Raw genomic sequence first — 14,025 nt, 5'->3', positions numbered from 1 at the left:
ATTCTATTCATATTGTCAAAATTTATATTTTCTCTTAAAACGTGCGCGTACGCGCGCGTTGAAATATTTGTATGCTCCAATCAAGCCCAAAATTTTTTTGCACACGTTTCAGACCATTTAGAGCATTTTTTGAAAAAATGAAAAAATCGGACGGACGCGTACGCGCGCGCGCATATACGCACGCACAGCTCATATGCAATAGAAATTTCCCATTTTTTTCACTGTGATCAGATGTCTGAAATGTGAAGGAATATTTCTACCAAGTTTCAAGTCAATCCGACTCAATATGACGTCATACGGGCCCGTCAAAGTTGAAATTCCGCGCGCGCGTCAATGGCAATAGACAGTGCAACTATGCCAAAAAACCGCAAATCTTAAATCCGATTTTACTCGTCAGGATGGACGGTGACCCCCCATTTCCTTTACATATTCTGAAAGCTGATGAGTTGTATATGTCATTTCATGGGTTGGCGATGCTGAAAAAATGATTAAAAGATATCAAATTTCTTAATAAAGTAAAAAAAGTAAATTTTCAAAATGACGTCATCAAATTTCAAGTTTACTCGAGCGTATCTCACTTATCCTTTGCCAATTTTCACCCAAATTTCAATATGTTGTAGCTTATGAAATGCTCTTTCATAAATTAAATACACAATTTTCATTAGATGACGACATCACCTCGAAAAAATGGATTGAAGGTAACCTTGTCAAATTTGACCAGTTTACGTGTAATCTCTATGGGAGTGCAATTTTTATGGAAATGAAAATTGACATGACTATCTTTATCGAGCACTAGCTCACTTATGCTTTAGTGAATTTCTCTAAGGTTTTAATATGTTGTAGCTGAGACGTAGGGCTATCGTAAGTGTGCCCTTTGTTTTTTCATACGTTGTCGGGATCACGTGAAAAAACTTGGTTGAAATTAAAGTTTATCTTCGATGTATTGAGATATTCCTTTCTTTTTGCAACTTTATGTGCAATAACTCAAGAAAAACATACCCTATCACCACCATATTTTGCACATGTTTAGTTCATGTCACGAACATTATTTCATAAAATAACAACTACTTGATCAGACGCCATCTTGGGTATGTAAATTAGGGTCAAAGGTCATAAATGTTTCATCCTGTATCTTGGTGAATACATGACCTATCTTTCCCATATTTTGCACACGTAAAATCCATGTTACAGGGATCATTTCATAAAATAACCACTTTTTGCTCAGATGCCATCTTGTCTGTGCAAAGTGGGGTCAAAGGTCATATGTACTTCTTTTTCTATGTTCGCTATGACGTGTTATCTCTATGGGAGGGAATTTTTTAGATGTGAAAATTGACATGACTCTCTTTATCGAGCACTATCTTACTTATGCTTCGGTGAATTTCTCTCAGATTTTGATATGTTGTAGCTGAGACTTTGCAGTATCAGGACTCGAATCATTGATAAAAAAAATCGGATCACCTTAATTTGTCAGTGATGACAAATTACAATCTCTAGTTATATACTTTTTTTCTAATGATGTGCAAAGTGTTCCATAGTAGGTTTGAAATTTTGAAGAAATGTGCACTCTGTGTTTTTGTTTTGTTTTTGTTTGTTTTTTGATGAAACTTTTTTGATGAAAGCATAATGCCTCAAGTGCATTATGTATGTGCTTCAGATCCATTGGTAGAGCCAAAGATGTAAAAGAGAAAAAAAAGGACAAAATGATGTTGATTCACTAGAATCATATTAAATAGATTTAAGGTTTAAGATTTTTTTTTTTCGACATTGATTGACATAATGTCTACTTTCATATTCAACTGTTGTGAAACATATACTCGGTCTTTGTTTTTTTCTGTGAGGAAATTACGCTATGCAAACTGCATGATTGGGGCATGCCTACTGGCTATAGGAAACAGCATGGGGGAGCATTTACAAAAGGTTGGCCAGCTACAAAAAGACAAGCGTAGCTCATGAATCTTGGCATGGCTTGATGTGATTAAAGCCCGCTTCATAGGCAATGATGTAGAGGGGGGGGGGGGGGGGGGGGGGGCAGGGAGATAGAGGGGGAGGGGAGGGGGGAGAGGGAGGGGGAGGAAGAACGTAAAAGGGCTTCCGAAGTGCAGGTCCTGTTGCGAGGCAAATAATGCACAAGACATATAAGCCAAGCTCGAGTAATCTCTTACAAAATTGCCAGTCCAAGATGGGTCTTAGGAACTCATTCCCACGTCAGATGAAATGCTTTTAAAACTCAAACAGTCTAGACAATGTATGGAGTTCCCCTGTAATGGCACCCATCACTTTCTGGTGGCAATGATTTCTTCTCTTTCATAGTTGCAACTTTCTCTCTGTCCTATTACTTTCTTTGCTTCTAAGGTTCTTTCTTTCTTTCTTTCTCACACCTCTGTCAGTAGGTTTTCCCTTCTTTCCTGATTCTTAGCTTCTTCTTTGCTTTCTGTCTTCCATTTTCATGTGTCTTTTTTCTCACTTTCTTCTTGGTTCATCTGTTCAGGAATGGGGACCGTTTGTTGCTCTTCATTGCCCACTTGCACCAATTTGCCATTCAATTTGATAATCTTTTGCATTCATGATAACCTTTGCTGGACCGTGAACTCAAAATGGCACTGTCATCACATGGTATCAGGTCAGCCATGAAGATGACCAAGCTAACTTGAAAATTTTCAGGCTAAAGCAGTGGTCACACAATATGGAGCTCAAGTAACATGATTACATCTTGATTTGATTGTTATGACATGACTAGTTCTCACTGTGATTCCTCTTCCCTCTTCCTTGCTGCTATTTTCTGTGAGATTTCTGAGGTGGAAAGCTTCCCTTCAACACGATGAATATTTTAAAAACGGTTTCCCCGTTTCGCCCCGTGGGGTGCGAAGTGACGGGGGATGTTCATGCGTGGAGGTCCCTATTCCCCAGACTCAACAACTCTGGCTTATGATGAATAATATCATGATCCCAGCTACCGATGGAGGCGAGAAATAATTAATGCTCGCGGTGTCGGGGGCGGGGGTGGTAGTGGGGTAACCATCCAGCCATTGGGCTGATGTTTCAGACACGTTGCTGAGGGCGAAACTTATCAAGGGTGGTCTGCAATTACTTTGTAGTAGGCAGTGTAATATTGTTGATATTCTCTGCCTCTCTTAATATGGATCCCCACCGCCCCCCCCCCCCCAGCAAAATTTCTCTGCATCAAAAGAGATAAATCTTTCCACCAGAATCAAGTCATTTGTTTGCCCATAAAACTGGCCTGCCAGCATTGTATATTTGCTTGCCACCAGCAGATCTAGCTTTCACATCTCACCTAGATTGCTGATGAAATCTGAACTCCGAAATTCCTTGTGGTTGAAGTTGGTGTTAAATGCTTTTACATTGTGAGATATGACACCCAAGTCCACTGTGTTAACTCAGTCATCTAAGAAAGATATGAAGCTAACAGGCATGGTTCCATGACTAGGAGTATTATCAACATTCTTCTGGCTATCATATACCCACATAATCTTTTTCTGACTCTTCCTCGTCTTTGCTCAATTATTTGCATCAACCTGTGTGTTGTGTCATAATGAAGAGATGTCATACTATCAGATAGAGGAATAAGCATTTTAAGGGGGGGGGGGGGGGGGAGGGAGTTAGCCCCGCCCGTTTTTTCTTGGCTCTGCCGATGTACCCTGGAGCTGTGCATATCTTCCGTAGTCTGATATCACAGACTTAATTCCTTCCTCATTCCATCCTCTGTTCCACCTTCACAATTATTTTGCGTAAACGCTGATAGTCACTGTGACTAAGCTTGTAGTCTATGAGCTGCTATAGCAGGGTCTCTCTCCACCCCTCCCCCTCCATCCCTCCCCCCCCCCCCCCCCCCACCTTTCTTTCTCGGCTGTCAAACTTCATCACACAGCATCATAACAAATATTTTCAACTGTACTGATTCTGTCTGGATATATGCTACCCGTGTGCCTGTAAAAGTATTTATATGATATGTTAGTACAGACCCGTGAGATATGGCACATTGCTGCCAAGTTTTTCATTCCATGCCCCCTATTCACCGACCCCCCCCCCCCCCACACACACACACACACACACACCCATACATACTTAACAGCCCAAAATGTCTCTTGTCTAAACAAACAGATTTATGTTTTTGCTGGTGAAACAATTCACTTTGCCCATGAAGAAAAAAAGGGATGCAAAAGAGTGGGAAAAACATCTATCAAGAGATCTGCAACGGCAAGACTAGCATGAGAGCTGGAGTGCAGGAAAGAGCTTGCCTGGGATGGAGGGATGGTAGGGGGGATGGAGGAAGGAAGGAAGGAAGAGGGCGTCAAACCTAAACCAGGGCCCGTTTCTTCCTCTGCGCTGTTTTCCCACTGCTGCAGCCAAGATCACCAGTGAGTGAGCAGGGAGAGCAAGAGGAGGGATGGATAGTGATAAGGACAAGATTGGAAGGGAAAACTGCACCGTAAACGGGTTACTCCAATTTACTCTGCCCGAATCTCTTACCCATAGAGCAAGAAATGGGGGGGGGGGGGGGGGTGGAGGGAGGGTAGTTACGTGTAATAGGCATTATTCTGTCACATAGTAGTACAGCCCTGGCCGTATTTGAGTGTATTGCAGACTTGCTTTAATTGCATTGTCACACACACACACACATACACACACACAGAGATCTGAATCTTGTCTACATGAAACCACTTGTACGAGGATAAAATCAAATTAGCCTTCTTTCAAGACCTTTCTCAGATATTTGAAACGAACCAAATGAGACGACACTGAAATTATTCATGGAAATCTGAATGGATATTCATGAAGCAAGTTCTCAGCCCTTCTGTTCGAGTTTGTAGGAATTTCCTCATCACATTTCAAGTTGGTATGTCATACAAAGTTGTTTTTCTTTTACAAAATGAAAAGAAAGGAAGGGGAACAGCTAAAAGATTGCAAAAGGTGAAAAAGAAGAGAAAATTTGGTAGTGATGAAAACAGATGGGAATGTAAAGATATAGTTGCAAAACCAAAACAGTTTGATATGACCAGGGCATTACGACAGGTGATTCGAATGAGTTGCTTGACATAGTCAAATTTACAACAATTTTCGTCTTTTACTTATTTTAATGCAATCCATGGCAGGTGCCTATTCTTTGACAATGAAGAAAGATTACAACAGCAGCCATTCATAGCTACCTGGGCTCATCATGAAGCAAAGGAGATGTAGACTTAATATATATCTTCTTTTTTTTTCATTCATATGCACATTCTATTTTAGGGTATTCCATGGTGGAGATATGCTTACCTTTAATACCTGCAAGGAGAGCTAGTTGTGGAGGGTAAAAATGCTGGTGGGTAGCTAGTTCTTCCGTTCGTGCCGGCACTGGGCATGCATACGAGATCACCGATGCAATGAATGCGTGATGTGGTGGAGATGTTGCACACGGGGGAATTCTTCACATATTACAATATGGCAATCTATTGCAAGGTGCACTGTCAATACGACTTGCGTGGCGGCGCACTATCCAAGAGCCACAACACCTGCCCGCTGGACATGCTTCGGATTCGAATGCCCGCGATACCATTTTCTATGCCCCAGTTTGCGCAGGCCCTTGGGTCTCCATGTCCCGTGTAACGCATATGTCAAAATCGATCAGTATGCCATTTATGTAAATAAAAGTTTTCCATTTTCTTCTCCTCGGGTCAGTTTTCTGAAGTGTGTCGGGTCGGCGGCAGGAGGAGAGGAAGAGTCCTCTGAATGCCGGGGATGGGATGGGGAAATTAATAAAATTGTGAAAATGAAATAATATAGTCATCTGCCGGTATCTGTGCTCAGTTCATGTGACTCCATTAGAAATGTTAGGGGTAGACATTGGAGTTCTTGGGTGCAATCTGTGCCGCGCCACTGTTCTGGGCTCTAAATAAAGGGGTCAAAGGCTAGATTTTGAGCTCATTCATGTGGCATTTCTTCAAATTACACATCAGTTGTCCTTTCTACATTCCCCAGAATCATTGGAGCATCTTTAATTTTCATTATTTAATCAGTTATTTAAGTCCACCCTGTTCAGACAATATAAACAGGAGGCACTGGGAATCCAATCTCTGGTGGGAATTTTTCCTATTTTACAATGAGGACTAATGATCAAATTGAGCACCCTGACATGCCTGATTCACATTGCTCTTCTAATGACTAAGTGCACTTTTGGCCTTCTCACCATGAGCGTTGTGATATTGGCAAAGATGTGCATGTGTGCTGGCGCGCTTTCAGTCGATGGTAAAACATGCTTTCACTTGCCATCCAGGACCACTCTCATTTACTCGTGGGTATGACCAAAATGATCGGCGATTGACTAGTTCCTCTGTTTTGCCCCCTTTTGGCTCAAAGTGGTTGTATCGAAACGTTAACCACAAATACCACAAAGACTTTTTCATGTGTCTCTCCATCCCCCCCCCCTCAGAAAAAAAAAAAAGAGGTTGCAGGTTATAGTTATGTTCTATTACAATAATCAAAATACATGTATCTAATTGACGAAATCAATTGAAGGTAATCATATCCTTAAAATATCTGAGTGATGCTGCACCATTTTCTCAATAGACACTTGTATTCCTGTTTGAATGTATGTCCTCCATTTTAGCTTTTTAGTTCTGTTTTCAAATATTCAAATTTCACTTTAATGTATATTACAGAGAGTGAATCATTTCCAATTTATGTATAATACATGTAAACTCACTGGTTAGAAAGATCATCCTGATTTGTTTGTGTAGGATACCAATTAACTTCAAAATTCTATTGTAAGATATTATTACAATATGGATTACATATGAATTGGTCTGCCTGATGAGACCTTCATAGTGATGCCCAGTATAAAAAGGAAATGAATCCTCTGATAAAAACTGAAATCATTGGATACTTTCTTTGATGTATGTCATTTAGCGGAAGGGGATAAAAGTTTCACTGGACAGGTGAACACAAAATCCACCTGCTACAACAGTCATATCCTCACTATGTGATAGACCAGGAAGGTGCAAAGGTATTAACTTATTAGTTCTCCAAAATAGAATAAGCATTACTTGGAATCATGTGGTCATCTGCATATATACAATGATTGTTCAGGTTGTATACAGGAATCCATGGGTACTTTGTGTTAATCATGGAGAGGGTTTGAATTTTGCTCCAAAGACAAATGGCTTTATTTTCTCCACTAGTAGGGGAGGGCCTGCTAATTATAGACTTCCCCTAATCACATGATGAATGCCAACTCGCACGAACGCAGTCAAGTCTTCCCTCCCCACCCCGCTGCTGCTGCGAGCGTCATCGGAGCGCGAGGTAGTGCACGGTGTTTCCCCTTCTCCGACCCCCCCTCCCATACCCCCACCCCCATTGCTGTCTTCGACTTCGTCATGTGTTTGCGAAGTGGAGCACGCAGTGCAGTAGTTGGGACAGCTGAGGTATTGGAGGAGTGCTGCAAACGGCCACAGTGTGGAGCAAGCGAATGCCTGCATGCTCTTGCGCACGGCCGCTTCAATCAACGGAGAGCGTTTGCTCGGCTCCATCACGACTCCCAGAGCGGGTGGACGATATAGAGAGAGCTAGAGAAGCGGTGAGGGTGAGCTAGGGGGGACTCCAGACATGTGTAGCCTGCATGTTTCGTTATTTTTGTACACCAGCCACAAATTCCTGGCATTACCATGTAGCCGAATGCTCTCTACCTCCAGCACTTGAATACATCACTGCACACTTCCATTGCATAGCACATAGCATTGTGTGTAATTGCTGAAAGCCCACAGACTGCATCACTGAGGGTCATACTATTGCATGCAGACTCCTTCGTACCTGCGCAAAGAAAAGGGAAGAAAAAAAAACCGCAGCCTTTCCGTCACAATTGCATTAGTCGGAAATGGAACATGTCAATGTGTCTTGCCGGCGTTGATGGGAAATTGAATCCATCTGAGCAGTCTTGTCTCGCGTGGATGCAGGAGAAGGACTCGAAATATTCCCGGGCTTGTCAGAGAAGATGACGGAGAGGGTGGTGGAGTAGGCATAGATGTGTTGTAGCCTCCCTCAAATGGACTTTCGGCGGCCGTCAGCCCTAGGCGTACTTCAGGATTATCTTCTTCGCCTCTACAAATGTGAGTCAAGCCACTCCGCTTTGCATAATATTGCTGCCAAACAAATATTTGCCTTGCATGCTGGACAAGATCGTTTTTCTCTTTTGGGGGGGGGGGGGGGGAATGGGGGATTGTAAGTTATGTCCATCTCTGTCTGTCTGTGTATGTATCTGTGCTGTTGACTCCCTGAGGGGTGACATGAATAATAGAAGTTTCCTTTGCTGCATACAAGCAACAAAGATATGCGCCATATGCTTAGACATTTTGCATAGGGCATGTACGTCATTTGCTTTTACGCATGTGATATTAGCTATAGCAATGCTATCAACACCATCTCGCCTTCAGATATGTTTCATTTCGACTATACCATCATGGATGTCCAGAGTCGAGAAAAGCACTGTCCAAAAGGTAGACTGGTTTGACAGTCTGATGTTGATAATTTATTTCACATTCTTTCTTCATCATATGGACGTGATATATCTTCCGTGTGAGATCTGGCACGTAAAGACTTACAATGTATTTCAAGCATGAATATGATTCTTGTTTTGGTACACTTTGTTTAATGACTCCTTAATAATGCATAGTAATAATATGTCTCCCCAGGGCATTCACAGAGCTGGCTGTGCATTAAGGGGATGTGATTATCAGGGAAAAGCCAAATGGCTCAATTTAGTGTGCATGGGGGAGGGGGGGGGGGGGACTAAAAATGCAGCCACGATTAGCCATTTTCAGATGTCTGTCACTGCTGCATAGATGTAAACAATCCAATATGGAGATTAGGACTAAGCAAGAATCATTCCATACTGCTATAGGTGATTGATTTTAATGCGCCAAAGCTCATATGTTGATGTATGAGGAAGAATGTGGGGGCTCAAAGTGAGGGAATGATAAGCATGCCCGTCTGCAAGACATCTCAAAAAGTGCTTAAGTGAGGATATATCACCCACACATTCACCCACCATATATGATTAGTAGCATGTTTCCTTTCCTCTTGTCCCCTCTAAAAGAAACCCTTCAAGCTACCAAACTGTAAGGTAAACTGTCATTCAGTTTATTACCTCCCACTCTAAGAAAACTATGTAAGGCCTGCAAGATGTCAGAGTGCTTCATATTCTGTTTCATATAATATTCTCAACTGGATTTATCAGATCTGTTGCTGAGTAGAATTTAAGAACAAAATGCTCAGTTCACTGGCATAGTAAATATAGCCATCGTTGGTATCTCATAGCATATTTTAGCATTCAGTATAATACCTACTGACCGGGCCTCAAGTGGGATAGTGCACAGCATTGATCGATGTCCTAACCAGGCAGTCTGTAGCATACCCCCAAGCAAGTCAGTGTACGCTCTATAGCAAGCCGAGACAGTTAGCAATGAACCTGGCATGCTGGGCAGCAGGGCGAATGCTTAATGGCCGAAACGAATCTCTTAAATAACTTAGGCATCCTGATGAGAAATGCATATATTAATGCCACGAGTAATTAAGAATTCCCCCGCGCTAGTCCCCCCACAGCCGTCGTCGTGCTTTATTTTTTTTCCCACTTTCTCTCCAGCGAGCCTTCAACATGCCGTCCTGTCAGCGCAATTTACTACCTCTGTCTCACATTCTCTCTCTCCTGTTTTTTTTTTCTTAGTTGTTGTTGTATCGTTGCACTTCTTCGTAAGATGAGGTCCCCCATGGCACATACCCAAAGTGGACAGAGCTGTTGTTGGATTCTTGTGGATTACGTTCCATCTTTCTCTCATCCGCTCCATTAATCATACATGTATGATAAGAGATGGTTTCCACACGGCTCCTAGTGGGCCTCATTCGCATCCTTTTCCCCTTGCCGCTGAAAGTCGCCGACTCCCTCGGAGTCCTCCATCGACCGTACGTTGTCTAGGGATCAACCCCGGTCCTTTCGATGCTGGAAGGGTTAAGTGATGAAGAGTGATCCGTTTGTTCTTACGTCATACTTTGCTCTACTTTGGGCATTGGGGGTTTTATTCATCTCTTTCATCTGCATCTCTACCATCACTAGCACCACCATCCTTTTCCCATTCCTCCTTCCTTCCTTCCTTCTGTATTCCTCCTCGTTCCCTACTCCCCACCATCGCTCCCTCCAAACGGAGTTAATGGCAGTGTGTCCATTTTCCATTTGTCATACCATCCTGATATAGTTTTCATACGCTGCTTTGCATAGACATATGAAAGAACAGTCCTAAATCAGTTGATATTAGCTATTACTTTTGAGATCCACATGAAGGCAGTAACTCTTCGGGATCTATTGATGATCGAGTGTCCTTCTTGCTCATTCTGTATGCAATCTGTGCATACCCAGTTTTAAGTGTTCTTGATTCTCATTCAAACCGTGTATACAGTGTGTATGCCGAAAGGGCACAGAATGATTTATGCAGAGCCGTTTCAGTGCAGAAGGTCATGTGAATGAAATTATCTGGCTTGCCTGTGAATATCATGTGTGGTTAATAAGCCCCATTTGCATGTTTCATTGTTCTCCAAGTAGGCTAACTTCACTTTGTTAAGGACGTCGGCACTTTTCCTTTCCTTCCCTTTTCTTTTTTTTTTCTTTCAGCAGAGTAGTATGACAAAAGACAATGCAAATGATGAGTCAGATGCATGCGAATACAATGGAGTCTAGGTTCCACCCAGATTTCGTGTCGAATGGATTATATGGATGATCTAGATGTTAACAGCATGCTATATGGGTTCTTGTGGCTGTTATCTTGTCAGGGAAGAAACTGTGGGCATTAGAGTAAATGTTAGAAATACTGTGGGACAAACTTTGCTTGAAGAGGGATATCTGTAGATGCATAATGCATATAACTGGATTATGTTCTGAGAAAAGTTGAGGAGTGATGAAACATTTTAATGAAAGGCATCAACATTACAAGCTCTCCCAAACATTATTCTCTTCAGCTCTGGTTCCCTATATATAAAAACGGTTTGTCTGTGTATTCTTCTTGTGGTCTATTTCAATACTTAGTAGTTACTGTGTTTTGCTTGCTTTATTTTTTGTTATTGTTCTATTAAAGAAACATACAATAAGGGAAAGTATAGTGTTATATTCCTACATATATAAATCACGAGGGAAGGTGTTCTGACATGAGCTAAATGTTGTGATGGCTAGAAAATATGCCTCCGTGGCTGTTTTTAATCCCTTTCTTGGAGGTGGCATTGCCTTTTAATCTCGGGGACTAGTGCCTGTGAAGTGCCGCATGCTAGGGCTGTTCATGGCCCACTGCATTTCATAAATCAACCTGATCAAATATGCACGACACTGACAATGTTGCTGTTAAGCACCACATAAGCCAAAGGGGTGTTGAATCCTTCCCGGTCCCCCTCTTGAGACCAATCTCGGAAGTTGATGGCATACTTTTATGCATGTGCCCTGCCGTATCAACAAATTCCAGCATTAAGTATTCATCATATCTGGTTCATTTACCAGCCTCAGCAAGTTTTTCTATTGCGAGAAAGCACCCCGGGAATGTATATTTCATGTAGGCTAGGAAAGCCATTTTTGACTTGCAGTAGTGGAGATGTTGTGTAATATTGATAATTCACATTCCTGTAACAGTGTAATTGATTGTTTGATTGCCTTTCCTAAAACATTTTAGATTCTCAAGGAAATGATTTGATAAATTGACTTCACAGGGCTAAATGTTCAAGCGTCAGGTATTGAGAAAAAGGGGAGGAAGAGAAAAAAAAATATCCTGCCCTGAGCTTTGTGTGCCATGTATGTGAAACAGAGTCAAATAGATAGATGAAAGTTAATTTGCTTTACACTGTGAAGCTACAGATATCAAAACTCCATTTGGGTGTAAAGCCGTGTTTTAGATATCTGAGCTCTGCCTCACACCCCGCCCTGATACCCCCTGAGGGAAATAGATCTCTCTTCCCCTTTCACTGTGCACACAGTATACACAGTATAGTTTCCCCATGAATATTCCATGATATTAATAATGCATACTTTGATATGAGAGCTGATTGACCTTTTTATCAACTCTTGACAGATTTCTGTTTGTGATGTGTTTTTTTTTAACGCTCTCTCTCTTTCTTTCGCCCCCTCCCTCTGTTTAATCTCTGCAGTATTCCCTTCGGTTCCTGTTCGACCTGGTCTGCCATGCCCGGGAGAAGACAGTAAGTTTGTTTGTCTGTGTGTATGTGTGTCTCTTCTCTTGTCCATTGGCTTACATGTTGCAGAAAAGGAAAGTTATGTATATGACTAATTCAACATTGCATTAGTATCTATTTTACTTGCATTATATATAGTTTGTACATGCTTCTGATACACTTTCTTCAATTGTAAACCAATTTTCTAATCATCAATGCAAACATGTTTTTTTTCTTTTGGTACTCAAAGAATCAACATAATTTGTCTTGAAGGATGTTTGATGACAAAAGATCCTTGATGTTATGTATGTGTTTAGGAGAGTCATGGAGGCAAGGAAATGTGCAATTTGTGACCTTTCATGCCCAAAAGTAGCAAACAAGAATTTTATGCAAGCAGTGCCACAAGTCATATCACCGAAGTGACTCCACCGAGGTGCATTTATTGAATACCAATAGGATGGCTTTGTAACATTCTTATGGCCATCAGTTTCTCGCATATGTCGCACTTACTCCGAATTTGGGCAGATATTTTACTTTTATGGTAATGCCGTTCAAGGGGGGGGGGGGCTGAAAGAAAAGATGCTCGTGGGCCATTTTCTCCTTTAATGAAAAAGACTGTGAGACATAGATAGTATCTTCTTCTTCTTCAAAATATGAACTCTATGATATACCGCAGTTAATCACGCTCTATTTATGGTATGACTCCCCCAGTGAGCTCAGAAAATACATGCATTGTGGTTGTTCTCTACTCTCACTTCGTCAGTAAATTGTCCGTTGGGTGACAAGACCTTGCATCTCAAATTTTGGTGAAAATCACTTTTTTGGATTAATTGTCAGATGATCAGTTGAGTGACATCCTGTCCAAATCCCAGTTGTCTTAGCCCCAAAAATGAAGCCAAAGGAAAGGCGATCCTGTTTCTTACAGTGCTTTGCCTACCATTTTTTTTTTCTCTCTCCTGAACACCTGACATTTTTGTAGCCCTAACAGCAAAAATAGGTGTTTTCACATGAGCCCGATAAAAATCCAAGCTCGAGGTATTTTTCACGATCGCAAATTAGCGCGCTATTTCATTTCCTATTCACATCAGCCCGAACATTATCAAATAGCGCGCTAGTTCGCATAAATTATCCTGCTATTTCGGAAATTTCCCGAGTTGGACTCGAGAAATTTTCTCGATCAATTAGCGCGCTAATTTGTATTCACAATATCAAATAGCACGCTATTTCGTGATTGGGTTAATTTCCCAAGTCAGAAAATAGCGTGCTATTTCGAAACATCGGGCTGATGTGAAAACGCCTAATGTCACTGGTGGCTGAATAGACTAGACAGAAGGGTGGGTACTTTTGAATGGATGAAGGGGACAAGGAAATATTTGACTTGCTTTCTTCTATGTTCTTTTTTTTTTATTTCAGAGAGGAATAAAATGACTTTAATCCATTCAATTCGCAAGAATGTTGAAAGACGGCTGTGTTGTAACTGTCGGGACATATTTGTGATATAAGTGTGTGTAACTTTTGTCCACTTCTACAAGTTTTATCTCATTGTGTTTGTTAGGTGATTTTTTGGTTGCACGTAGCAATATATCCAGCAGGCGGCATCAAATTAAATCAAGGCTGACGCGACGTAATTAGAAATATCCAGGGCCAAAAGCCCGTGCCATGATTACATGAGTCAAAGCGTGTAGTTTCCTGGTTGGTATTTATTGGTAGCTAGCATACACTTCCTCCTCCCCGCCATTCTGACTCAAGCAATACTGGTGCAAACTGGCAAAAAGATTTAGTCACAGAATTGGTAATTTCACCTTTTTTTGATAGAGGAAGCCCCTCTCCTTG

At 41.5% G+C, this 14,025-nt stretch overlaps 1 protein-coding gene across 5 annotated transcripts in view; it reads left to right on the top strand.

Moving 5' to 3' along the window:
• LOC139741454 (protein kinase C iota type-like) overlaps positions 1 to 14,025 on the top strand; it is a 127,868-nt gene that overhangs the window by 82,821 nt on the left and 31,022 nt on the right. For 4 of the 5 annotated variants that reach the window (XM_071652040.1, XM_071652036.1, XM_071652038.1 and 1 more), the window contains exon 5: positions 12,169 to 12,219. In XM_071652040.1, coding sequence (XP_071508141.1) covers positions 12,169 to 12,219 — 51 coding nt within the window. Of the gene's footprint in view, positions 1 to 7,221; positions 8,103 to 12,168; positions 12,220 to 14,025 lie in introns of those variants that run through there. The other variant, XM_071652039.1, reaches the window with a different exon arrangement.

Source organism: Diadema antillarum, unplaced genomic scaffold (genome assembly GCF_040938485.1).
Source record: "Diadema antillarum isolate AM-2024a unplaced genomic scaffold, OU_Dant_1.0 seq00000931_RagTag, whole genome shotgun sequence".
NCBI classification, from domain to species: Eukaryota; Metazoa; Echinodermata; class Echinoidea; order Diadematoida; family Diadematidae; genus Diadema; species Diadema antillarum.
Note: the sequence above shows the minus strand (reverse complement) of the source record. Positions and strands in the feature narration are given on the sequence as shown.